The sequence below is a fragment of the Ustilaginoidea virens genome, chromosome 1 (assembly GCF_000687475.1).
Source record: "Ustilaginoidea virens chromosome 1, complete sequence".
In the NCBI taxonomy this organism is placed as follows: domain Eukaryota; kingdom Fungi; phylum Ascomycota; class Sordariomycetes; order Hypocreales; family Clavicipitaceae; genus Ustilaginoidea; species Ustilaginoidea virens.
The window spans coordinates 5,316,980-5,343,293 of NC_057316.1; the positions used below are offsets into that span (position 1 = coordinate 5,316,980).

The 26,314-nt window shown below is 55.6% G+C and overlaps 7 protein-coding genes across 7 annotated transcripts; 4 read left to right on the forward strand and 3 right to left on the reverse strand.

The window, feature by feature from the left end:
* Positions 1–770: 770 nt before the first annotated feature.
* UV8b_01219 (uncharacterized protein) lies at positions 771–1,965 on the forward strand (the record flags this gene model as incomplete). Its single annotated transcript, XM_043138717.1, has 4 exons — positions 771–900; positions 984–1,246; positions 1,352–1,757; positions 1,838–1,965. 4 exons carry the CDS (start codon positions 771–773, stop codon positions 1,963–1,965), a joined length of 927 nt encoding a protein of 308 aa, XP_042994651.1.
* A 799-nt stretch (positions 1,966–2,764) lies between these two features.
* On the forward strand, positions 2,765–4,136 carry UV8b_01220 (uncharacterized protein; the record flags this gene model as incomplete). The annotated part of the gene is made up of 2 exons (XM_043138718.1): positions 2,765–2,872; positions 3,006–4,136. The coding sequence occupies 2 exons, from the start codon at positions 2,765–2,767 to the stop codon at positions 4,134–4,136; spliced, it is 1,239 nt and encodes a 412-aa protein (XP_042994652.1).
* A 970-nt stretch (positions 4,137–5,106) lies between these two features.
* Positions 5,107–7,671, reverse strand: UV8b_01221 (uncharacterized protein; the record flags this gene model as incomplete). The annotated part of the gene is made up of 5 exons (XM_043138719.1): positions 5,107–5,191; positions 5,293–7,146; positions 7,228–7,296; positions 7,407–7,455; positions 7,611–7,671. 5 exons carry the CDS (start codon positions 7,669–7,671, stop codon positions 5,107–5,109), a joined length of 2,118 nt encoding a protein of 705 aa, XP_042994653.1.
* A 3,148-nt stretch (positions 7,672–10,819) lies between these two features.
* UV8b_01222 (uncharacterized protein) lies at positions 10,820–12,940 on the forward strand (the record flags this gene model as incomplete). Its single annotated transcript, XM_043138720.1, has 2 exons — positions 10,820–10,846; positions 10,946–12,940. 2 exons carry the CDS (start codon positions 10,820–10,822, stop codon positions 12,938–12,940), a joined length of 2,022 nt encoding a protein of 673 aa, XP_042994654.1.
* Positions 12,941–13,943: 1,003 nt separating this feature from the next.
* Positions 13,944–16,010, reverse strand: UV8b_01223 (uncharacterized protein; the record flags this gene model as incomplete). The annotated part of the gene is made up of 3 exons (XM_043138721.1): positions 13,944–14,481; positions 14,583–15,734; positions 15,820–16,010. The coding sequence occupies 3 exons, from the start codon at positions 16,008–16,010 to the stop codon at positions 13,944–13,946; spliced, it is 1,881 nt and encodes a 626-aa protein (XP_042994655.1).
* Positions 16,011–18,595: 2,585 nt separating this feature from the next.
* Positions 18,596–22,210, forward strand: UV8b_01224 (uncharacterized protein; the record flags this gene model as incomplete). The annotated part of the gene is made up of 2 exons (XM_043138722.1): positions 18,596–19,265; positions 19,398–22,210. 2 exons carry the CDS (start codon positions 18,596–18,598, stop codon positions 22,208–22,210), a joined length of 3,483 nt encoding a protein of 1,160 aa, XP_042994656.1.
* Positions 22,211–23,127: 917 nt separating this feature from the next.
* Positions 23,128–26,053, reverse strand: UV8b_01225 (uncharacterized protein; the record flags this gene model as incomplete). Its single annotated transcript, XM_043138723.1, has 3 exons — positions 23,128–23,547; positions 23,695–25,673; positions 25,792–26,053. 3 exons carry the CDS (start codon positions 26,051–26,053, stop codon positions 23,128–23,130), a joined length of 2,661 nt encoding a protein of 886 aa, XP_042994657.1.
* Between the last annotated feature and the right edge of the window lie 261 nt (positions 26,054–26,314).

Here is a 26,314-nt window from a genome sequence, read left to right on the forward strand (position 1 = left end):
TGGTGAGTGGGCGAGGTCATTGGCGGATTCAAGCCGGGTGGCGCCAACGAGCAACAGCCAGCAGGCGAGGCAGTATGGAGTATGTACCAACAACTACGGCCACCTCCCAAGGTACGGAGTACCAGTTGCAACCAACACCTGTTACATTAGGTGACCGCCCGGACTTTTGTTACTCCAGTCGAGATTCGGCTTGGTGCTGACTAATGTTGCTTCCAAGGTCGGCTGCAACCGCAGCAGTGGCAGGAGCCAGCCAGCCACTGACCTGCTCTGACGTAGGGGTCAACTACGGATTGGCGGGCACCAGACCTAAAACACCAGACCGGTACGGACTCGGACTACGGAGTATAGAATATCCCATTGACACTGCCGGCCAAGGCGGGGAAAAAAAAAAAGAAAGAAAGAAAGAAAGAAAGAAAGAATAAAAGAAGGAGAGAACAAAAACAGAACACAAAAACCCAGGACAAGTAACCATCGTTTATTGCCCACCGTCCCATCAACCCTGTGCCCGCCTGCCTTCCCGCCTGCCTTCCCGCCTGCCCGCCCGACAGCTTCCACCGGCAGGGCCCTTCCTTCTCTCCCTCTGTGGCCAACTTTGCCCCTCACCCTCACACAGCTTTCAGCTTTCGAAATTCGCACCTCGTCGAGGCACAGAAAGTCGACAAACAACCCCGAGACATTTTACGCGGAGCAGACATTGAGACCCTGTTGAACGCTTCTGAACGCTTTCTCGTCGGCTTTTCGCTGTCACGCCCCTTCGTTGCTCGGATATCATGGCAATCAACGGGGATGTTGCGTCACTGCCCAAGGCAGATTCACCAACAGGCTCCCCTCGATTATCCTCCGTGTCGCTCCAAGCAGCGGCCACGATGAACGCCGGCCTCCAGCGCGAGCCTTCCCGTCGTATGTGCCATGTCGCGGGCTCGCCTCGGCCGTTTTGGGTCCAACAGGTGCATGGCGGAACTGACTGACTTGTGCCATCCCAGGATCATCCAGCAGCTCGCTGGCGCGCAATATATCCTCGCCGGCCACCACTAGCCATCGACGATCGACTGTGCTCATGAACCTGCAGCTGAACGACCCGTCCATTCCGGCACCGGGGGAGATGGCACACGAGCGCTCCAGATACCACACATCGAGCCCCCAGCCTCTGTCGGGGTCGCCGCTGACGGCCGATCCGCATCATCACAGGGCTCCCAGCCTGGGGGAACTGCATCAGGAACTCGAGGCCGAACAAGAAGGACATGTGGTACGCTTCCAGGCCCCCCCCCCCCCCCCCCCCCCCCCCCCCGTTCCTTGCCAAAAAAAAAAAAAAAAAAAAACGGCAACAAGAGGCAGTCTAACAGTTGGACAGAATCGGCTGCTGCAAATGATTCGACAGCAGCAACTGGAACTGCAGCGACTGCAAGCTACGCGGCCAGGAAACAGCAGCGACTCCAACGGAGACGACAGTGCCGTCGCGGAAACGCCCACCAGAGCAATTCACGGCACGGCTGCACCCCCAAACGCGGCGGCTGGGTCGTTTGCACGGTCCCCCGGGTTTCCACGCGGATCCATGGAAATGGCGCGCGCCGAGATGCATCATCGCAGGTCTCGGACCCCAAGCCGCGGCGCGTCGCCACGATTGCGAGCCACGTCGATGAGCCAGGAAAGCGGAGACTGGGTTCTCGGGGGCCGGGACGAAAGTGCCTTTTATCAAGCAGAGACACAAATGCTGACGCGAGAAAATCAAATGCTCCGCCACCGAATTCGAGACCTGGGTGAGTAGGCCAGCGGGGGGGTTTGGGAACTGTCGTTGAGTCACGGGCAAAAGGCTGACATGACGTTGGGATTGCCCCAGAGAAACAACTTGCCGAGGCGGTGCCGGGTTCAGCGACGGGAACAGAGCCGTCGGTGCCGTCCCAGCTGACCAGGACGTCCACGGTCGCGGAAGAGAGAGGAGCCGAGGCTGAGACCAAGGACGCGTAGGTTTTCCCCTCGGACAAGCATCGACACCTGGAGGGGTTTTTGTACAATAGCTTCTTTACGGAGTTTAGGTCGGCGGTGAAACGGATTATTGGGTTCGGGAAAAGGGAGGCTGGGGCCAACGCAACAGGACATGGAGTTGCGCCCAGGGCAGCTAGGAGGTTAGTTAGCTGCTGTGCGTCTTGTGTGTCACTTGGTGTTGTCCATTCAGCACGCCAGTTTGCAAGCATGCCTTTATCTTTCTTAGCCTTGACGGGCATATACAAAGAAAGATTCGTGCACGTCCTTCTTCCAAGGTGTTTCGGGGCCATGACTGCGCTCACTGACTAGGCGAGTGTTGCCGGGCATGCAAGAAAATCCTGCTTCTCGTCCGCAAGCACCCGCAAGCATCCGCAAGCATCGCAAGCATCGTGTGCAGCGCGGACTGCCCGTGCAAGCGTCAACTTTGTCAACTACTACCCGCAGCAGCGGTGTCTAGGAGGTAGGTGCAGTAGGTACAGTAGGTACCTACCTAAGGTCTGGTAGGCGGGAGCTGGTACATATGTACCGGCTGCCGTGGGTACCTGAACGGCCCGGCAGAACAGTTGACGTTGCCCCGAAAGTGGGGGGGGGGGGCCCCAGCCAGCTGACCTTACGGTCCGGAAATCGGAAGTCGGAAGTCGCAACCCGCAACCCGCAACCCGCAACCGGCATCCTGCATCCTGCATCCTGCATCCTCATCCTCCCTCGCCCTCACCACGCGCGTTCCCGTCCCTCCGGTCTGCCCTGCCGTTCCGCATCGCTCTCCGCACCCTCGGGTACAATGCTGGCCAGCAAGGCGGCCGGCTCACTCGCCCTGTCGAGGGGCCATGGCGGCCTGCGCCGCCACTTGCATGCCACCTCTGCCCCTCGCGCCGACTTTACCCATGCCGTACGACTGCTGTTGGTTGTTCCGGGGGACTCTGCGACCCCCTTGACCCCGTTGTCCTTGGCTTGCCGTCCCTCCCGTCATCTCGTCTGCCGTTGCCGGTCCCCCACCCAACCCAGCTGACAAAAGTCGGCAGGTCATCGGAGGCGGAGTCGTCGGCCTCGCCATCGCGCGCCAGCTCTCCCAGCGACCCAACACGAGCACCGTGCTCATCGAGCGGCACGCGGCCCTCGGGACCGAGACGTCGTCCCGCAACAGCGAGGTGATCCACGCGGGCATCTACTACGGCCGCGAGAGCCTCAAGGCGCGCCTGTGCCTGCGCGGCAAGCACCTCCTGTACGACTTTTGCGCCAAGCACGGCGTCCCGCACCGGCGGGTGGGCAAGTGGATCGTCGCGCAGGACGACGCGCAGCGGGACCAGCTGGAGAAGCTGCGCGGCGACTGCGCGGCGCTGGACGTGCCGACCCGGTGGGTCTCGGAGGGCGAGGTCCGGCGCCGCGGCGAGGGCGTGCGGGCGCGGCGCGGCGCCCTCGAGAGCCCGACCACCGGCATCGTCGACGCCCACGCCCTCATGGCCGCCCTGCGGGGCCTGTTCGAGCACCACGGCGGCCTGGTGGCCCTGCGGGCGCCCGTCACCGGCGTGCGGCCCCTGGGCCCCGGCCGCGGGTGGCGGGTCGACGTGCGCGACGCCTCCGCCGCGGGGGAAGCCACGGCCTCCGTCACCGCCGAGGCCCTCGTCAACGCCGCCGGCCTGGGCGCCGTCCACATCCACAACATGGTCGTCCCGGAAGCCCGCCGCCGGAAGCTGTACTTTGCCAAGGGCAACTACTTCGCCTACGCGGCCGCCCGCCCCCGCGTCTCCCGCCTCGTCTACCCGGCCCCGACGCCGGGGGCCGCCGGCCTGGGCACCCACCTGACCCTCGACATGGCCGGCCGGCTGCGCTTCGGCCCGGACGTCGAGTGGGTCGACTCCCCGGACCACCTGGCCGTGAGCGAGGCCCGGCTCGCCCGCGCCGCGGACCAGATCAGGGAGTACCTGCCGGGCGTGGACCCCGAGCGCCTGCACCCCGACTACGCGGGCATCCGGCCCAAGCTGACGCACGGGGGCTCCGCGCAGATGGGCGCCAACTTTGACGACTTCGTCGTCCACCTCCAGGACGGCCGCGACTCCTGGGTCGACTGCTTGGGCATAGAGAGCCCCGGCCTGACGAGCTGTCTGGCCATAGCGGAGCGGGTGCACGACCTCTTGTACGCGAGGCCCACGTAAAAAAAAAAAAGAAGAAAAATCAAAAAAAAAAAATCCGCATCCTTTCTTGGTTACCGACTTGTCACACGTACAATTTCCTTTGTCACGCTTTCCACAGCCCCCCTCCCTCCCTCCCTTTTCTCGCGACCCGTCATTGTACAAACCAAATGCCGTGACACAGACGTAGCAAACTTGTTAGTTAGTGTTGGGGATAGCAGCCGAATAGGCCCGGCCAGCCGCACAGAAAAAGGCCCCGTGCATCACACAGAAAGAATCAAGGCCGCCTTTCCCGAATCATCACCCGCAGCAACGCGAGGAGACCAGGCCAACTCGCGTCCCCGCAGCCGTCGCGCGCGGGGCAGAAATCAAGACAGAAAACGCGAACCCTCCTCTTGGGGCGTCTTCAACGCAGCCGCATCTTCAAAAGAACATTACATTCCCCGCCGACGAGCGTGCCTGACCTGAACAAGGACAAAACGGGACAAACGAAAACGAACGAACGATATATGTATAACATTGAAAGTACTTTCATGATAGACAAAACAATGCTTGGTATACCGTATCCCGTGTTCTTTCTTTTTTTTTTTTTGTGTGTGTTTTTGTGATAAAAACACGACTGGAGTATCAACGTGACGTGGAAAGTTTGTGCAGTGTCCAAAAGCAATGTTCCCATGTAGTGCTGTGTCCAAAGTCAAAAGCCTCAACGCCCTCTGTTGCTCGAGTCAAACAAACAAACAAAGAAAAAAGAAAAAAACATAACTCGCTATCTCGATTCAGTACGCGGAAATCAAGAAGGCAGGCAGGAGATGAACGCCGTTCGAGTCCGTTGAAAACATGGTCGGCCACGGGTATCCCGGTGATGGATAAAAAGGCAAAAATGCTTGTTCGCTTGTTCGCTCGTTCGCTTGTCCCTCGGCCCCTTTTCCAGTGGCACCGCCCCCCCCCCCCCCCCCCTTGGCAAAACTTACATCCGCTGCTCCGTTTGCATTCCTCAGCTCATCGTTATGCTGGGACAGAATTTCCTGCCCTGGACGTTGATCCGTAGTTCATAGATGCCATTTTGTGCACCAATGAATCTCCAAACACAGCATCAGTCAGCAACATGTTCCATTTTTATTTGTCTCATGTGCCTCCTTGAGAGTCGGCATTTTCATGGGGGGGAAGGGGGGGACCTTACAGAGTACGACCGTCTTCGGTCCAGGCCAGACCCGCGGTATTGTCAGGGGATGGGGGAACTTCAAACACGCCATGATCTGGAGCAAGAGTTCCGCGAATAGCGCTCTCTTCCCAGCGGTTCACAACCTGGTTGACCAAGGGCGTCAGGAGCAGCGGGTCTTCGCCATCGTTGTCGTTTGAGGGCCGCTCTCTGCCTTGCAAGATTTCAAGCACGTTGAGGTACGACGAGTCTTGCCGGTCTCTCTGGTCTCGCATGGCAGCAACGGCCTCGCTAATTCTTTCAAACATCCATCGCTGTTCCGGGCGTCTCGATATCCGAGTCGCTTGGCTGTTGCTCCCTTCGCGGACAAGCTGCCGAGCATTGCGAGCTCTCTCTTGCTGAGCATCTCGCTGCTCCCCATACGAGGGCATGGCCTCGCCCGTTGCAAGGTTGGCGCTGCCGCTGCCGCTGCCGCTGCCGCTGCGTTGGCGCGGCCTTGACGCTTCACCATCGTTGACAGAAGGCCGGAGACTGGAAAGATAGGTCCTGGTCAAGTCGGATGGCCCACCGCGCAATCGTCCCTCGGCGTCTATTTGAATGGCCAGCTCGCGTCTTCGTCGATCGCTTTGAATAGCCTCCAGAACAATAGTTTCGTTGGCTGTAAGAGGCTGGTTCAAGTGTCCGAGGATCTCGGCTTGTCGGCGTGCGCGAGGAGCGCCAGAGGGCGGCGATCGGGTCGACCGTCGCTCAGCATTATTGTCTAGCAGTCGCGGATCGACCGTGTTCCGATCCAAAATGTCGACATGCTCAAAGTCGGCTTCAACGTTGATGTCGACAATCTGACGAATGACAAAGTTGCTTCTCATGTCAGCGAACCCGATATGGCTCCTGTCTTCAGTCCATGCAAGAATGTCAAAAGGCCCCGGGCAGAAAGCCATGTCTCTAATGGCTCCTGGACCACTCTCCGGGCGAGACGACTTCAAAGTGGTAATGAGTGGCTCGGCACAAGGATCGAGAAGCACTGTCGTGTCAAAAATGGAAATTGTGCCATGCTGGGTTCCTACCGCCAGGTAGGCGCCGGACGGGGAGAAGCACGCGGCGAAGCTCCCGCGACTGTCGGAGCGGTCATCCTTCCTTTGGCTCTTGAGCAAGACTCTCTGCTTGAGCTCCCATCGATACCTGGCTTCGTGACGAGATGCGACCGTGCCTGGATCGGTCTCGACACGTTCGTGGATATACAGATAGGGATCGTCAAGAATGCCTATGAGGATCCGACCATCTGGGGATATGATGGCTCGATTGACGAAATCGGGGTACTCGACAACCTCGAGGGGGTCAATCTTGTCATTTTGATCAAATTCTTTCAAGCTCACGAGGATAACTGTCTTGTCGTTGTTGGCTAAAACAGCGACCGGTTCCGCATAAGATCCTGTAAAGGGAGCCGGTGAGGTAGGAGGGAACCAAAGCGTGACGCAGTTGACTCGGTCCTTGGCCAGCTTCATACTCTTTGCGATTAAGCTCTTGTTCGACCGCCGCGCGTGGGCGAAAAGGGCAAGAACAGGATCCTCGCGATTGGCTCCCTCGAGGCTTAACTCTTGCCTGGTATCGGCATCGAGGTGCAACCCAAGCAGCGGCTGCCGATTACTTTCGAGGGCTTCTTCCAACCTGATGGCGACAAAATCGCCTGTTTCGCTCCCACAGCATAGCCAGCCGTTATCGGCGACTAAGCATCGCGGGGCAAAGGTGAGGAGCTTAATCGTCTCGCATTCGTTTGTCAAAGTGTTGAGCCGCTGGACATGGTTGCTGCCGCTTCCACCGGGGAAATATACGATATGACGCTTCTCTGCACTAATCAAGGATCGAAGTTGCCAGTGCCTGCAGGACGAGATTTGCTCAGTAACTGACAGACTCGGGGGGCGATGGCAGGGAACAAAAGACTGGGAGTTTTATACGCACTGGGATCGAACGGGAACGCGATAGTGCTTGCGTCCATTCTTGGAAACTATGCCCTCGGTCGGAAAGTACCTGCGTAGACAAACTGTGAGTCCACGTCGTACACTCGCGAGATATTCCGATTCAACAGGCGCAGGGCGACGGCACGAGTCGACGGAGAAGTGGCGAGAGGGGTGACGAACAAACCGTCGTCATTACAGGCCATGGTTAATGCCACCGTATGAGGCGGACCTGAAGGACAGAAGGCAGAAAGCCAGCAGCGCCCGCCAGTGTCGCAGGTAGGCCAGCCCGGATACTGAGAGTCGCGAAAACGACGTCACGAAAACGACCAGCCTGGGTGTGAGAGATGAAAAGACGAAGGCCCGCCGAAGCCCGGTGTGACGTACGAAGGGTATCGTCAACCGAGAGGCGCGAGCGAGCCGAGATAGGAGCCTCGGTTTGCCGCATGCGACTGGTGATCGCAGGTGGTTCGACGACGGCTTCTGTGGAATCGGGGGGAGGGCTGCGAAGATGAAGTCGGATGATGATTTGGCGACGACAGGAGCGGAGCAGAGCAGGGTTGGGCGGGCGGGATTGCAATCCAAAAGCAGATGCAAAGGCAGCGGACGAGGTGCGTTGGGGTGGATGGGCGGGTGTGCGGGTGGGCGTTACTGTCCTTTGTTGTTTGACCTGAGGGCGAAATGCAACAGTGGTGTGGATGCGTGAAGCGTGATGATGCGGTTGAGGCAATGGCGACTGGTGAGATGATGACGGGCTTGTGGTCTGTGGTCTGGTTGAAGTCGGGGTGTGTTGGGCTAAAGGCCGGAGGTACCTGCGTCGTCGCAGGCGCGGACAGGGCAGGTTAAAGTTTTCTCGAAGAAGTTCAATACCTGTGCTGGAGCCCGCAGTCAGTTATTAGTGGACGATGACGTCTGCTACAGTTGCCGGACAGTTGGTCAGTTGTCATTTGCAGGTGCTGGTGCTGGTGCTGGTGCTGGTTGCATACGGCTGGGGGTACTCCGTGCTCCGCATACCAAACAGCATGAAGGTAGGTACCGTTGACCTCCAGCACCTGGATGGGCAGTACACAGTGCCTTAGGTATTTATCAGGCACCTGTCGTCAAAACCACCAGACGCCATGACTTTGCAACTTTTTTGCAAGGCCTTCGAGGGCCTTTTTTATTTTGGGTTCCTACCTCCCACCTAGGTACCTGGTAGGTATCTGGTAGTTGACATGTAAGTACGGAGTACTCCGTAAATTATCAGCGTGCGACTTGCTACTAGCAAGCCGACGCAAGCAAGACTCTTCCCCCCCCCCCCCCCCCCCCCCCCCTTTCCCCTCCTTAAAATACAGAAATACAAGGCCGTCCTATACAGATGTCGTAAAGCGTCTGTTTGGTTTAAAGTCCCCCTCAAGTATTTCCGCGTAAAGCATTTTCACAAGCGATCAACATTACCACGTTTGGCACCCAGGGGTGCGGACGCATCACGTGATTGACGACGTTCCCAATTAAGTAGGTCCAGCCCCAGCCAATGAAGTCGCATACGCTTTGATCCAAATTATCACACCAGATAGAAAGACATTGTCCACAATCGCACACCCTCTGATAAATTCCTAAAACTCATAAGCATATCCGTCCGCAGGCACCTGGGAATAGACTGTCATCAAGCCAGGCGGGCAATGGAAGCATGACCAGGTACGTCCCCAACCCGAAATGCCAGCCGTATCATGAAAGTAGGCCTGGCGATGCGACGAACTCGGACCCTCCCCCCAACTCCCTCCCAACCCTTGAGATTCCCATCCCATTTCTACGAAATAGTTTTCCAATCCAGGAGCAAAAGGAAGTGCCGAAAACCAGTACTGGCCTTCATAATGAGTGTCTGGTGGCGCGTTCTTTTGCACTGGCCTATCGACTTTGAATTCGCTACCACAGGTTGGCCAATAAACCGCACGGCTTCGAAAGTTGAACGCCTTCAATTTGACGCATTTCTTGCCCTGGGGACACTCCAAAGTCTCAACCGGAACGTCTCCCAATTCATCTAAAGTCGGCCTGTGGCAAGTAACTCTTCCTATATGTGGAGTATTCCTGTCGCAGTAGCCTCCCAGGCAACGAGTACCAGGTCTAGCCCTATTGCATGCGTCGTGCGCTGGTCCGAGCAAATTATTGATCGCCGCGGTATTTTTAACTTCGCCATACACAGGGTGACGTTTCTGAAGCGCTGGACTGGTCAGTTTATTTAAGCGGCTCACTTCTGCGATAAACTCGTCGAAAGAAAGGTCGGCAACAGATCCGGAGTGATGAGAAGAAGCACGATTCACTACAGCTAGGTCGCGTCGAGGGACAGGCAAAGGGTTAATGAGATGCGCAAGACCTGTCGAGATTATGACAAGAGAAGAGAGGAGTAATGGTAACATCTTAAGTTGCAGAGACGTAAAAGAAAAAGGTGGATAGCCCAGGTGTTGTCTTGGAAATTTAAGATGGCTTGATGTGACCTTGGGTGGCAAGGTAACACGGAGGATTGATATAATTACTTATGGTATCTAGCCTGTAAAAATGTATAGATCATAGTATAAATAGATGAATCGCTAAGATAAAAGTATAGTTGAGTTTAAGCATGACTTATACGCCCAGCCGACGTCCACCCCAAGGATGTCAAACAATTCCAGGCACGCTTGGGGTTTATCCCCTTTACGAGACAGACATCACTTCTGGATGTCCCCCCCCTTTTTTTTTACACATATATGTTGGAAAAAAAAATCTCGAGATGAAAAGCTTTTATATCTTATCTGAAAAATCTGGCCTGATTATCGCATCGAGGCCGGACCCCTACCGCAGCTATCACTCCGAGCCCTAGGATATAACTTGAGCGGTGTGTGAGAACCCCGTCTGATACTCAACGGAAGAGAAACGGGGGTTTGTAATTGGAGCATTCAACAGTTTGAAAACGAGAGAATGCATTGAGGGATTATAAGTGCTGCGAATGGTGTAGGGGCAGGCAAATACATGCACGCAACGGGAAATAAATCATGGTAAATGTCGCAAAGTTAAGTTTAAGCAGCGTCAGAAGCGATTCGTGCTCCGTCAAAATTGAGGCTAGCTTTTTCTGAACAACTACGTAAAAGCAAAGCAATGACAAGCAAACTTAATGGTCTGCAAAATCATCGTATAAGAATGAAGAACGGAGCAGGGAGGCGAAGCTTGACGATGCACCCCTTCCTCACGTGCAACAATGTGTAGTGTGGTCTCTTGTGGTGGAGGGACCGTGACGAGAGAAAGCCAGGGACATAAATTATAAAAAAAAAAAAAAAAAAAAAAAAAAAGAGAGGAAATCAAAAGACGAAATTCCCCAGAGTCTTGGTTGGTGGGGCCCCTTCCTCGGAACAGCCTTGATCCGAATCTGGTCATCACCCGCGGTGGAGAACCTCCTTGCTTTGCTGCTTCTTCTGCCGCCTTCTATGGTCCGCCAAAAAAATTCGCTTTCCTCCCCTTACCAGAACACAACTTCCAACCCTTTCCTTCTCCTCTTTTCATCACCTCTCCCTATCTGGAGCACAGCATCATCGAGTCGATTCTCTTTCTTCATTGTACAGTAGTCCTCTGCCATCATATTCAAGATGTTGGCCTCACGACTTTCTCGAGCTGTAAGTACCATGCTTTGCTTTTCAAAAGAAATACCCTCAACTCCCACCTTCCCGTCTTTTAGTCTCGCGTGCACTGCTGACGAAACCCATTTGCGGCAGCTTCCCCGAGCCACGCCAATCACAGCTCGATCGGCAGCCTTTGCCAGGTCGCCCTTGCTCCCCAGATTTTCCCGCCATCAGTCCACTGCGGCCGAAGGCGAGAAGGTCCAGGGCGCCGTCATCGGCATCGATTTAGGTACTACTAATTCTGCCGTCGCCATTATGGAGGGCAAAGTTCCTCGCATCATTGAAAACTCGGAAGGTGCCCGCACCACTCCTTCAGTTGTTGCCTTCGCCGAGGATGGCGAGCGACTGGTCGGTGTTGCCGCCAAGCGACAGGCTGTCGTGAACCCAGAGAACACCCTGTTCGCCACCAAGCGATTAATAGGGCGCAAGTTCACCGATGCCGAGGTCCAGCGTGACATCAAGGAAGTGCCTTACAAAATAGTACAGCACTCCAATGGTGACGCCTGGGTTTCAGCCCGTGGCCAGAACTACTCTCCTTCCCAGATTGGTGGTTTCGTTCTCAATAAGATGAAGGAGACTGCCGAGGCTTACCTCTCCAAGCCCGTCAAGAATGCTGTCGTCACTGTCCCTGCCTACTTCAACGATGCTCAGCGACAAAGCACCAAAGATGCTGGTCAAATTGCTGGCCTCAACGTTCTCCGCGTTGTCAATGAGCCTACTGCCGCAGCCCTCGCTTATGGTCTCGAGAAGGAGGCCGACAGTGTCGTCGCAGTCTACGATCTCGGTGGCGGTACCTTTGATATTTCCATCTTGGAGATCCAGAACGGTGTTTTTGAGGTGAAATCCACCAACGGTGATACGCATCTTGGCGGTGAAGACTTTGATATTCACCTGGTCCGACACATTGTCGCCGATTTCAAAAAGACTTCAGGCATTGACCTGTCCAGTGATCGCATGGCTATTCAGCGCATCCGTGAAGCTGCTGAAAAGGCAAAGATTGAGCTTTCTTCCTCCCTGCAGACCGACATCAACTTGCCCTTCATCACTGCCGATGCCTCTGGCCCCAAGCACATCAACATGAAGCTCACCCGTTCGCAGCTGGAGAAAATGGTTGAATCCCTGATCACTCGGACTATTGAGCCTGTCCGAAAAGCCCTGAAGGATGCTGGTCTGCAGGCCAAGGAAATCCAGGAGGTCATCTTGGTTGGTGGAATGACTCGTATGCCAAAAGTCGCCGAGTCCGTCAAGAGCATTTTCGGACGGGAGCCTGCCAAGTCTGTCAATCCCGACGAGGCTGTTGCCATAGGAGCTGCTATCCAGGGCGCCGTTCTCTCTGGTGAAGTCAAGGATCTCCTTCTCCTCGACGTTACTCCTCTGTCGCTCGGTATCGAGACCCTGGGTGGTGTATTCACTCGTTTGATTAATCGCAACACCACGATTCCGACAAAGAAGTCCCAGGTCTTCTCCACTGCAGCTGACTACCAGACTGCTGTCGAAATCAAGGTCTACCAGGGCGAGCGTGAGCTTGTCAAGGATAACAAGCTGCTGGGCAACTTCCAACTTGTGGGCATCCCGCCTGCTCACCGTGGCGTTCCTCAAGTCGAGGTCACCTTTGACATTGATGCCGATTCCATTGTCCACGTCCACGCCAAGGACAAGTCCACCAACAAGGACCAGTCCATTACCATCGCTTCCGGCTCTGGTCTTTCCGAGAACGAGATCCAGCAGATGGTTGAGGACTCTGAAAAATACGCCGAGGCTGACAAGGAGCGCAAGAACGCCATCGAAGCGGCCAACCGCGCTGATAGCATGCTGAATGATACTGAGCGCACCTTGAACGAGCACGCCGACAAGCTTGACAAGACCGAGGTCGACGCCATTAAAGAGAAGATCACCGCCCTGCGCGAGTTTCTTGCCAAGAGCCAGTCTGGAGAGAGTACCGCTACTGCTGCCGAGATCAAGGAGAAGACTGACGACCTGCAGATGGCTAGCTTGAACCTTTTCGACAAGATGCACAAGGCCCGCAACGAAAGCAGCTCTAGCGAACAGCAACCTGAAGGCGAGAACAAGGGCGAGAACAAGCCATGATGCTTCTCTGCGGCATCTTTTCTTTTTCCAAGGTCCCTCTCCCCCCCCCAAATAAAAAACCAGCACAATGGGATCTGTTCGAGTATAAGTGTAGCGTCGGGCGTGGCATAGATGTCTTTTCTGCTTTTGTATACCTTCACTGTACCTATAACCGCCTCAAGCTACTGTATCTGTATTTGGTTTTTCTCTTCTACACCATGTTTTACCCATGTTATTTAATACCCTGGTAGGCGAAAAAAAACATCAGGCGTTGGAGCATCAAAACCCTCTTTGAAAAGTTTGTCGGATTGATTTACGAGACGAAGATACGGCATCAAATGAGGTCAGTGATTGGATTGATTATTGTGAAACCTACTCTTACAGCTAGAAGATAATAAATTCCCCCCTCTGAATTGTATGAGCATAGCCTTGTATTCATCCACCACGCCCCCATAACCCGGTAAACATGTCTTGGCTGATTTGTTTTTTGTACGTTGACGCTTATTCCCTGCCCAAGTAGGTACCTAGGTAGGTGGGTAGGGTAGTAAGTATGTGATTGCTCCAAGGTCCGCGTTCAAAACTCGGGCGATGACATTGACCCGCTCGAGGCCAACGACTCTCCTGGTGTTTCAAACCCGCCATGATCGAGTCGCAATGGGCCGCTGCAAAGGGGGAAAAGTATACACAGCCCGTGGCCCGATACAATGAATGCACAAGCACACGATGGTGTCGATTTTTGACCATACGGCATGGAGCTGCACAAGCGTTTTTGTTCCTCACATTGTTGGACGTCTTGGAACTTGCATGTCTGGTGCCGTCGATCATTGCTGATTCTCGGGACATTGTGGACATTTGGCGTGGTCAGGAGAAATCGCGGGTCAGGGGAGTTTCCATAAAGGATCGCAAAGGATGTGGCGAAAAAAGAGGCATGTGCGAGGAGTCCCCGAGTATACGCGACTGCGAGATTGGTTTTTATTCATTGGGCGGTGCTAACTCTAGATACTTTCCATGTATGAGGCCCCCTTCAACGACCGAACCCAAACCATCCCTTCTTCTTTGTCTGGTCGCCTTGGGCGGCGGGCTGGTCGGCGGTTGAGCCGCGTGGGGCTGAGCCCGACGCTCCTTCTGCATACTTTCTACTTGGATAATCGATGTAGTTCCACGCCACGTCTAGGAAGATGGGCTTCAGGGGAATCAGTTCCATCTTGGGGGGAAACTCGACGATCTTGCGAGGGTTGATGCGACGTGGGTACACGTGCAGTCTCTTGATGAGAGGTGGCTCAATAGGCTCCTCGGCGTCGGCTTCGGCGCGTTCGGCGTCGCGCAAGTTGTGGAGATGGACGATGGCGCGGTAGCGCTGGAGCTCACCGTTGACGAGCTTCTCCAGATACCTAACGGCTTCGGGGTGGACGTCGATGCTGAGGGGTCGCTGGTGGTGGTTGTCTGTCTGTGGTGGTATTTTGGAAGATGCTTCCTGCACCATGGAGTAGGCATGGTTGATCAATGCGAGAGTGTTGAGGGCGTTTCCGAGAATCGCATGAGATCGCGCAATCGAAAGGCATCTATAGTTGCCGAGTTGTTTTACGTTAGTTCCCATTCGAGGAGCAGGGTGTGGTGGTGGAAGAGGGAAGTCTTGGCCAACGTCTTTGATCTTCCAACTTACTTGAGTGCTTCAAAGTACTTTGCGCAGCCACAGATGCTCGTTGCCAGACTTTCGTCAGCAGCCACTCCGGGCAGTTCCTTGACAGACTCCAGGTTCTGCAGGGTACCGTCGTACAAGGCCACCTTCTCCTTCAACTTGGCAAGCTTTTTGCTCGGCGGGAGCTCTCTTGCCTTGTTCTGCTGGGCATCGGCGTCTCCCGATGCCGTCGCCTTGGCCTTTTTCCTTCTGAGCTGAGTGTATTCTTCCGGCGCGCCGTCGTGCTGGCCGGTGAGAACTCTGTTTCGTCCGATGCGCCAACTAATCATCTCGTAATTCACAGCGGTGCGGGTGATTTGCAGCCGCTGCATCCGAGCGTCGCTCTGGGCCACGCCCTCTGCTTTGAGTTCGTCGATGGACTGCTTTGCGGCATCCACGGCGTCCTGCGTGGCCATGAGGACCTCGTCGTAGTGAGCGGCGAGCTTGTGAGGCTGCTGATCGGTAGACTGGGCAATGTTGTCGGCAAGGCGAGTCTTTGCGGTTTGCACCGAGGCCCAGGCCAGCGATATCCGCGCGTCTTCGATTTGAACCTCGCGGGAGCGCCAGGTAATGGTTCTGGGAGTGTTGTCTGCATTGCCACCGGATGCGGAGGAGTCGCCCCCCTGGGCGAGGATGCTCGAGTCGATGCGGTCAATTTCTCGCACGAGGCTGGCATCGGATCGAGGGAACGAGTTCTTGGCAATCGAGGCGATGGGTACACTTCGCGGCGTTTTCAATTGGTAGGCGGCGTAGCGAATGGAAGGGTCTATCGTCTCAGAGAGGAGGTCCTTGAAGAGATCGCCCTGACCAAGAGAGGCCAGGGCGCTGTAGACGATCCTGGCGACGGCGTAGTTTTCGAGGCAAAGCTCCCAGTTTTTCTTTTCGAAAAACATGGCACCACGCATCAACGAGGCATAGGATTTCGCCTCGAGAACATCGACAATGGACGCACCGGACGCAGAAGTGGACAATGCGTCGACCAGGACCTCGGCCGTCTTGGCGGCTTTGGTCAGTCTGGAAACAATGTGAGATCTAGCACGTCCGGCGATGTCCTTCTTGGCAGCGGTACGCGAGGCCTTGATGCTCATGGCCTGCGCCCAAGCTCGTTCGCTCGTGAGCAGCAGCAAATGCACATGGCTGTCCAGACGAACGATGGGATGATGCAATCAGTCATGGGGATCAAGAGATAGTCAACAGCAGTCAGCGGCCAAGACCAACTCACTCGTTCGTAGAAGACACGGCCTCGGATATGGCGAGACCTCGGTTTTGAAATTTGCCTCGGTTTTTGGTGACAATTCCAAGCTTCTTGCGAGCGCTCAACAACCGCTTGGCAAGCTGACGGTGATAGGTCGAGTAGTCCCCATACAAGAGGGCTTGGTCCCGACCCTGGACCACGAAGCTGGTAATATTCATTTGGGGGAGGCAGGCCTTCGAATAACGTCGCAGAGCAGCCTGATGAAGACGACGGGGTCTGTGTGGTGTGGACTTGTTGCTGGGGATTTCAGAGTCCGCACTAGTTACTTGTTGGAGATTTGTTGGTCGTGGACCGTGGTGTTTGGCAGATGTGCGTTTGACAGTGGGGCTTTGAGATGTTCCGCTTCCATGGCGCGGCGGGGCAAAAAAGGGTGGATACGATAAGAGAGGGATAAGAAATGGCCACTAGTCCCAAACGGGCCAAGAAAGGGAAGGAAGGGAGGGAAGGAGGAAGAAGAAAAGAAGAGAATAGACGAATGTCCAGTCCCATTATAATTGCTGCTTTGCAACGTGTGGACGGAAAATGTATAGGAGAGAGAGCATAAGAGACGGCCTGGGAGTGTGCCAAAACACCCCCAGTTGCCAGCCAGTCGTCGGCTGGAAGTCGCAGGGTTGACAGTGTGTTGGACGCATTCACATCACAGCAGCATATTTCAAGTTGGGGTGCTACTTGGCGGCACTCCTTGCATTGACGGTTATCCGATCCGGACGCAGCCACGCCACAGATTCGTGAGCGACCTGGCCGGTGCGGTCGTGGTACTGGAAAGCATGTGAAGTTGAGTCGAGGAGGGCGCGAGTCACCCAGACAGACAGGTATTGATAGTAGGTAAGGTATGTTAGCTAAGGTGGTACCAGGAGGGTCGGTACGTTAGGTACGAGTACCTTGGGTACTGTTGGCCAGAGAGGTACAGGTGTACGTGCAGTGTACAGGTGCAACGTTGACAGCTTCCATGGCAATGGCGACAAAGGGCACAATGGGATTTATTAGAGTTGTGCATCCATCCGGTGGTACTCGCGGTACTCGCATCCGGCCCGGATGTGTTACTTACTGCTGGAGACAGAGACAGCCTTTGGCTCTCAGCCAGCACCTTGCTGAACAGTACTCACGCTGACAACGGCAATCGCACGGCTGCAGAGCTGTTGCGACATGATGAAAGATGGGGAAAACTTGGTACTCCGTACTGAGCCTCGGAAGACAAGAAAGACGAAAGCTCAAACTCCAAAGTCTGGACTTCTGGACTTGGGCAGTTGCAGGCAGTTGCTCACGTGCAACTGCCGGCGAGCGGGCGGCTACATATCATACATAGCATGGCACCAAACTGGCTGTGCTATGTAAGGTACCTACCTATGCTACGGAGTACATTGATGAATGCTATCTTAGGTACCTTACCTTAGGTACCTTACCTAGGTACCTAAGTACCTACCTAATGTAAGCGGCTGGAGGTGCTAGCGAGGCGCGTCACTAGGGGGGCGCATGGCCAATTGGAAGCCGCAGGGAGAGTCCTTGACCAAGAGTTTGTTGTGCAGGTGACCTCAACTCCGTCTTCTGTGCAGGCAGGCAGGCACCACCAGACTGCAGGCAGCCCAGCCCTGGGCTAGAAATTGAATCCGTCAAAACTGGCACATCACTCCAAAACCCGAGCGTTTATTTATTTATTTGTTTGTTTGTTTGTTTGTCTGTTTGTTTGCCTTGGCTTGGCCAACTCTCTCGACCCGGCACCCCTGCTCTCATCAAGGGCAAAGATTGACCGTCGGCATATCGTGGCCAAGGATCCTGTCCTGTCCTGTCCTGTCCTGCCCTGCCCTGCCTCGCCTCAAGTGCTCGAACCCCAGTCACCACCAACAGTTGGCGTCTTCTCGACGACCTGTCAGCAGCAAATCGAAATCCGCATATGCAGTCTGCACATCCAGTTCTGCATATCCAGTTCTGCACATCCAGTCTGCATCACGAGGCCAGGCCTCGAAGCCGCTTGACCCAAGTCCTTTTATCCCAACTCCAAACCCAAAGCGTTCTGGCGCATCCGAATGTGCCTGGATTCGCTCCGTCACTGCGGATTGGTGGCTGATGAATAATGCTCCTCCACCTCTGACAGCTCTTCTTTTCATCACTGGACATTCATGGGCAAGTCGAATTGCATTTCCTCGCCACAGCCTCGTCATCCGGCCAAAGACTTGACCCTAGGAAACGGCGATTCGTGTGCTTGCTTCAACATCTCTGCCCTACCAGATGTGAAACCTCACCACATCACATCTCTTCCTCTTATTCTATCTTGGCCATTCCATCCGGGTTCGGTTCTATCCTTACTCTTTTGGAATAACGATAACCAGGCTTGCATATCGACTGGCACGCCGATCCTTCACTCCGAAATCCTTCGAACCACTCCGGTTTCTTTACTCCCTTGGAAATAATCTGAACCGATCCACAGCTCCAAAATCCTCGTTCCTCGTGACTTGCGCAAGGGTTCCGAAAATCGTCCGTGGCTATATCGAACATTCGTGACTCTGGTGCGCGTGCCTTCCTTTCGACTTTCAAGCGCACCTATTTCTCCTTCAGCTTCTTTTTAATCATCTTGATCCGGTTTCTCACCGCCCGAGCTTGTGATGAAGGTGGCCACACTTCCTTTGGCGTGATAGCGCTCCTCTTGATCTCCCTTGCCCGTCTTGTTGGCACATAGTATCAACGCCAACGCGTCAAGGTCCCTTAACTCTGCCGCATCCGCACCTTGGTATTTCTCTGCTTCGCAATGTCTGCAAACGGCGCACCTCAACCCTCCCAACCTCCACCATGGCCCTCAAATGAAACTGCGGTACCGTTAAGAGGCTCACGATTTCATCCAGAAGCAGCAAATCAGTATGCTCCTGAGCAGCAGGCGCTGAATTCAAACTCTCGCCTTTCTGCTACTCCGGGTCGGTCATCGCAACCTCCCGGTTCGATGCCGGCATGGAATCCTGCCGCGTTGCTCCAGCCAAGCCGTCGAGGCTTCAGCGCGACTGATCTAAGAAACCTACCTTCTGGTCGCCCTCATCCCATGCATAATCCAATGCCCAACGGTCCAGGGCGACATTCTCCCTCACTGAACGATCAAATGATTTTCCAGTTCACCAGTACTAGCGACACCTCCTCCAGTGGCCACGTCAGTGGCTTTTCAACACCAACTCCACCAAATGGTGAGGCCTCGCTGTCGAATGGGGTAGGACTCTGGATAGAACGGATGAACAATGTTCAACATCGCTCCAACGTTCCCCATCCCAAACGCCGCAAGACCGAAGATGCTCAAGATTTCGCTGCGAGATCGAATCATATTCAAGTCCGGAGTAGCAGCGGAATGCTTGGCGAGTATGTGAAAGACGGGCGGCTGCAAGCCGATAGACAAACCGTAGCTTTGGCAGCACCTACGGTGGATTTAACAGATGGTATGATGATGCGAGACGAGCATCTGGCCTCACCTGTCCTCCCCTCCCGCGTCTTCCTTTTCCCTTCCCTTTCCCTTCCTTTTTTTTCAACTGCGCCTCTTCCCGAGTTGCTATTGCTGACCAAACTTGTAGGAACCGATGATGAACTCATGATCATTGACGATCCCAAGGACGAGGAGGTCTGCTATGGTATGATCAAAACGAATCTCAACTGCAGCAAAGTACCCTCCCCAAAACCTGGCATGCAGAGTTTGTGGGGCCCGAGCTACAATCCGGGAATCAAGATTGTCCTTAAACGGCAGACCGGAGAACGGTCCTTGAAAATCCAGGCATCCGATCACACTCGCGACATCATCGGCCTCGTGGAGTCGTCAAGTGCGGCAGCTCTCAGTCCTCTTCTCGACACAAACATGCGTCTGAGAACGGATTGTCGCATCCCCCCGCAGCCCAAGAAACCTGGTGAAGAGCCGGGACAGGCTATATCTTGTTCCTATGCTCTGGACATTGTCTTGTACGGCCCTCAGCGTTATACCAGGGCCGTTGGTAGTCTGCTGGCAAAGCACAGCCTGAAGCTCATTGCGCCCCATATGGTGCAAAAAGGTATCAAAGTCTGCAACCCGCATGTCTCAGAATGGCGGCCACCACCACCGAAAGTGTATCCAACCAATGCTCAGGGTACGTATAGCAGCGTCGCCAACCGTACAGTCGAAGAGATCCGCTCCGAGGTCATGGGTGTTTTCGACTCTCTAAAGCGAAACGATGATCTACCAACCATGGAGCCCGATGCACGGATTTTGACGCCGCTGCTTAGACATCAGAAGCAAGGTTTGTACTTTATGGCCACGCGCGAGAAGCCGCTCCGGGAGCAGTCCAATAAGACAGCAATGGTGTCCTTTTGGCAAACAAAGATCAACGCCAGGGGAGAAAAATCGTATTCGAATGTCATTACTGGACAAGAACAGAGAGCAACCCCGCCCGAGACTTGCGGTGGCATCCTCGCGGATATGATGGGCTTGGGCAAGACTCTGAGCATCTTGTCCCTGGTGGCGAGCACGCTGGACGATGCTCACACCTGGGAACAAGCTGCAGTTCTGCAACGACCAAAGTCTGACCCTAGGCTCTCGAGCACAGGTTATGCTGCCGCCCAGAGTACTTTTGAACCGGCAGCAGTCACTCGCCACGTCAAGTCAACCTTGATCGTCTGCCCGTTGAGCACTGTGACCAACTGGGAAGAACAATTAATGCAGCATGTTGCTCCTGGAAGCCTCTCTTATCATATCTACCACGGATCCAGCCGTATCAAGGATATCCGCAAACTTGCCGAATTCGACATTGTCATCACCACATATGGCTCCGTCTCCAACGAACTCGGGTCGCGAAGGAAGGGCAAAGGCGGTCTGTTTCCGCTAGAAGAGATTGGCTGGTTTAGGATCGTGCTCGACGAGGCTCACATGATACGCGAAGCCTCGACTTTGCAGTTCAAGGCCATGTGCCGGTTGCAAGCCGAGCGGCGATGGGCAGTTACAGGCACCCCGGTACAGAATCGCCTGGATGACTTGGCAGCGTTGCTTAGCTTCTTGCGACTTTATCCGTTTGATGACAGGACAAAGTTCAATCGTTATATTGTGGAGCCGTTCAAGGCGTGCGACCCGGAAATTGTGCCGAGGCTGCGGGTCCTTGTCGATACGGTTACGCTCCGTCGACTCAAGGACAAGATCGATCTTCCCAAACGGGAGGATCTGGTGGTGCGGCTGGACTTCAGCCCCGACGAGCGTGCCATCTACGAACTTTTTGCGCGGAATGCTCAAGACCGGGTTAAGGTCCTGGCGGGCGTCAACACTGGCAAAGCCCTCGGCGGCAACACCTACATCCACATTTTGAAGGCCATACTCAGGCTTCGACTTCTCTGCGCGCATGGCAAAGACTTGCTGAATGACGAGGACCTGGCCGCTCTTCAAGGCATGTCGGCAGAGCTCGCCATCAGCATCGACGACGACGACGATGGTGAGGGACCCGCTCTCTCGCATCAAAAGGCGCATGAAATGTTTTCGCTGATGCAGGAGACCAACAACGACGTCTGCGTCGAATGCGGCAAAAAGATCCATACGGGCGAGGGCCAGACCATGGAGCCTGACCAGCAGCAGGATGACGTTCTTGCCTTGATGACGCCATGCTTCCACGTCGTCTGCCGAACCTGCTACCGAAGCTATCGCGAACGAGCTCGGAACATGCTAGAACCTGACCAGGCTGCCGGGCCATGTCCAGTCTGCGAAGCCCACGTCCGCTTCGAGTTTGTTGAGCTGCGGCGGGATGATGTGGACGCAGAGCATGACGGGCCAGCCAAGCCGAAGTCGCGCCATGGCGGGAAGCGGCTGGACAAGTACGACGGCCCACACACCAAGACCATAGCCCTCGTTGAGGACCTGCTACGCAACAGAGCCGCGAGCCAAGCCAACCCGTCCGAAGCCCCGTTCAAGTCTGTCGTGTTTTCAGGCTGGACCTCGCACCTCGATCTCATCGAGCTGGCCTTGAACGCCGCCAGCGTCAGGTTTGTGCGTCTGGATGGCAGCTTGTCGAGAAGTGCGCGAACGGCGGCAATGGAAAGGTTTCGCCAAGACAACGAGGTGGAAGTCATTCTCGTATCCATCATGGCTGGGGGCTTGGGTCTCAACCTGACGGCGGGCAACAACGTCTACGTGATGGAACCGCAGTACAATCCGGCAGCAGAAGCGCAAGCGATTGACCGCGTCCACCGCCTGGGCCAGAAACGGCCTGTTCGTACGGTGCGCTACATCATGCGAGACAGCTTCGAGGAGAAGATGCTCCAGTTGCAGGAGAAGAAGATGAAGTTGGCCAGCCTGAGCATGGACGGGCAGAGCAAGGCGCTGGACAAGGCTGAAGCCGCAAGGCAGAAGTTGATGGATTTACGAAGCCTTTTCAAGTAGACGAACTAGACGCTTGCATAACTTTTCACTCTCTCTTTCTCTCTCTCACACACTCTCTCTCAAGCAAAGCAAAGCAAAGCAAAGCAAAGCAATCCTTTGCATCCGACGCCAGGACCCATCATTAGCGTCTTCTTTCCGGCCTGGTCCCCTCAGCTGTCGCACCGTCCAGCACGACCAAGGGCTGTTTTCTGAATTCACCGACGAGACGCGACGAGATGAGACGAGGCGAAAGAAAGCAACGAGTGGCATCCATCTCCTTTGGGCGTTTGGCAAGTCGGTGGGCCCGGGTCCCGGGTCCCGAGTCCCGGTTGCGGCTGGGTAAAACTGAGCGCGGGGAAAATTGCATCTTGGTGCCCTTGTGTTTTAAATTGGGAGGGAGACGTCTGCCTATCATGGTCCTTGTTTTATTCTATTTTATTTTCATGTTAGTTTGCCGCAGCGGGGGTTTTTTGGTCATCTAGATGGGATGGATGCGTTGCGCGTCCGGTCCGGTCTGCGTGTACAGTTTGTGGGGGAACTCTTGACGAGACGGGGAACTTTGCAGACGCGCTGTTGAAGGGCGTGAGGGGGGGGGTTACTCTTCTTTTCTTTTTTAATCTACGGCAGTACGCAATTGATGACATGTGTCCGACTGGTGTCTCGGCGTGAGCTCGTCTCTTGGTGAAAAGCTTTGCTACATAGTCTGCCCGAGTCCTTTCCACATCCGCACGAACCAAGACAACAACATGCCCGAGGCATCCCATGCTTCCCTCTTCCAAGTCCAGGTAGACGCCCCAACGCCGCCGCCGGAAGTTGGGCTATAAAAAGGGAAAAAGATGGTGAAAAAAAAAAAAAAAGAAAAGAAAAAAAAAACACCAACCAAAAAAAGACAACAAGACCGCCGGGGACATACAATGCCGACGGTCAGCCCACCTTGCTTACCCCAGATCGTCCTCTTGCCCTCGGCCGGCAAACTCGGTCCCCTGGTTGGCGGTGCTGAGCCTCGCGCAGAGGCTGAGCAGCACCACCGACTCGGTGGCGGCGTAGTGGTTCAGGGCGTCCAGCAGGATCTGCAGGTGCCGGCTGAAGTTGCTCTCCCACTTTTTGATGATCTCGGACAGGTTGTTCACGCGGGCCCTGGCATCGTCGTCGGGCTGGGACGACGGGTCCGGCTGCGAGGAGGCGGAGGAGCCCCGCTGGCCGGCCCTGGCGGCCTGGAATCGGCGCCACTGGTCCGCCGTCATGGTGCTGGGCTTCTCGGGGCCTGCGAGGTCGGGGTCTGCTTTCTCGAGCTCGCGGGTCAGCCAGTTGGTGTAGGTGGCGAAAATGGTGCAGGTCTGCATGAGCTTGGAATGGATCTGGGCGTGGGGGAGTGTCGTTAGTGAAAAAAGAAACAAAACATCTAATAAAAGATCTGATAAAAGCAAATAAAATACATAGTAGAATCAGGGCCAGGGCTTGCTTGCGGCAAGGGAAAAAAAAAAAAAAAAAGGAGTCTTACTTACCCTCAGAAGCTTGCTGTTGGTCAGCATGCACTCCTTCAGGCAGGTGTTGAGAAAGTCGGCGTGGTCCTTCATCAGCTCATCCACCGTGCGAGCCGGCAGCCCCGACGCCGACGCCGATGCCGACGGCCTGTCGCCCTCGCCATCCCTGGTGCTCAGGCGAGACATGAACTTTGTCCAGTTGGGCTCAATCACCTCGGCGGTGCAAAAGTACAGCAGCTGCTGGACAAAGACGAGCATGCGGGCTCGCAGCGTCCACGCCCGGCGCTTCCAAAACTCCAGGCCGCGGTTCGACCCCCTGTGCGCCCAGCTGATGCCTCGCGTTTGCGTCTGCCACGTGGTCGACAGCAGCGACTCCAGGTGCCGCAGGGACAAGAGGTACCGGAACAGCGCCTTGTACCGCCACACCGTGTTCCTGCTGATGACGAGGGAGACGGGGAACGGCACCGAGTAGTCCAGCTCGAGCGAGTTGAACCCCGTCGCGTTCTTGTCGTTCTCGGCCGGCTGGTTCGAGACGGGCTGGAGGGCTTCTCCCTGCTCGATGCCGGTGATGTTGACGACTCGCTGCAGCGACTTGATCAGCGTCACGTCATTCATCTCCAGCTTGACGTCTTCCTTGAACGGGTCCAGGGACACGACGCTGCCGGGCTGGCGCAGGACCAGGTCCAGCAGGGACTGCAGCTTGCTCGTGTTGACGCTCTTGACGGGCTTCCGCAGCTCCGACGAGCCGAGCTCGAGGAAGTAGGAAAAGTAGTCGGAGGGGTCGAGGAAGAAGTAGTGCTTGAGGGACTGCAGCCGTCCGGGCAGGGCGTGCGTCGTGAGCAGCAGCCGCATCAGGGACTCGTTGGCGTGGGCGTAGGCGTTGTTGACGTTTTCGAGGAACCGAGCGTCGTCAAACGTGGCGGGCACGTCGGGCACGACCTGGCTAACGTCTACCCCCCCGCACTCTCGGACAACGTTGAGGTACTTTCCGGCCAAAAGCACCTTTTCTTGGACCCCTTGCAGCTGCGGCGGGACGTGGTTTTCCCGTATCGTGTACCTCCGCTCCCAGTACTCGTCCGTGTAGTCCTGCTCCAGCCGCTCCCTGCCGATGCTCTTTTGTTCCTTGATCACGAACTCTGCGTGGGGGTCCTTTATGCTCCCGTGGTGAAGCCACTCGTTCAGCATCACCATGTAGGGGCGGCTCGTATCCCTCAGCAGCGACGTGAGCAACGCTCTGGCCGCGGGATCGCCAGACATCTTTTCGAGGCGTCTGGTGACCAGGCCTAGAACAACACCGCCTTTGCATATCTTCTTGCTGGTCATGCTTCCGGGCACCAGGTCGCCGCCCTCTCTGAGCCGTTCTATGATATCATCGGGATTCTCAATCTCGTCATCTTCCTCGTCGCTTTCGTCGTCCAGGATGCCATTTTTCTTCAAAAGCTCGTGGGCAAGGAGGTACAGCTGGCGCATCATCTGGCTGGTTGGCATGATGTGAATGTTGAGCACGTGGACCGTGAACGAATCGCTCGTGAGAAACTGCGTCTCAAGCTGCGCAATCATGACGAGGTAATCCTGCAGAAACTTGCGGATCGAGGCGCAAAGGGCGTGGTTCACCGCACCGAATTCGGCGCGGCTCTGCACGTCGACAAAGGCCTCCAGGGCAGAGTAGTACGTTGCCATGTCCAGCATGGATCTGGTCAAGTCGGCCAAACTGGGATCCAGCCCCGGCAAAACTCGGAAGTTTGGTCCCGTTAGGCGATCTCGCTCCTCGGCCGGATCAAAGCCTTTGGCAAACCTGATGTATTGACCCTCGTAGCCCATGAAGACATACAGCAGGTCCTCCACAATGGCAGCTTCCTGTACCTCCAACGTCAACTCATCCAAGGGCTTCGGTTGCAGCGCCTGAGGGACCGTCGAGGCAGCCGGGGCCATCGATACGCGCGAGGCTAGCGGAGCTGTGGTGTGTGGCAGCAAAGTGGCCACTGGGTTCCACGTTGCTACTGGGAAGGGCGGCATGGCAGGTGTAAGTATTCGCATCCAACTTTTTCCCCGTCTCTGCGCCAGGTACCGCACCTTGGGGCGTGACTAATAGTAGGCTTGGAACGAAACAAAACATACCTTGCCCCCCGGCCTCGGCGACAGATTCTCTGGGACGAAACTCGGCCGACCTTTGCCGCCTCACGTCTCTCTCTTTTCTGCCACCTGTTCCACTCCTTGCACGCTGCTTTTCCGGGCTGCTGGGGTTTCGCTTCAATATCCTCTCCACATGCGCCTCCAGCGTTCTCTCAGTAACGCTGCGCTGTTCGAGATGCCGCTCTTCAGTGGTCACGGACCGGCTCGAGTACCTAGGATTGCCTGACGCGGTCCTCTTATGTGCCATGCCAGGTTGTTGCGACTCCAGATGAGGGTCATTGTCCGTGGGGAGTCGAGAATCGACTCTTTCGTTTCTGAAGCGCCCATTCGGAACAGAGGAGGGGCGGGGGTGCTCGTCTGCGTAGCTGCTATAGCGACTTGATGTTCTTGCTGCGCCAGACGCCATACTGTCGAACTGAATCGGGGGGACCCCCGCGGCATCAAACTCGTCGGGATATTTCCAGCCGCATGGGAGAGGGGCGAGGGCTGGTGGGTGAGAGCTGGTGGG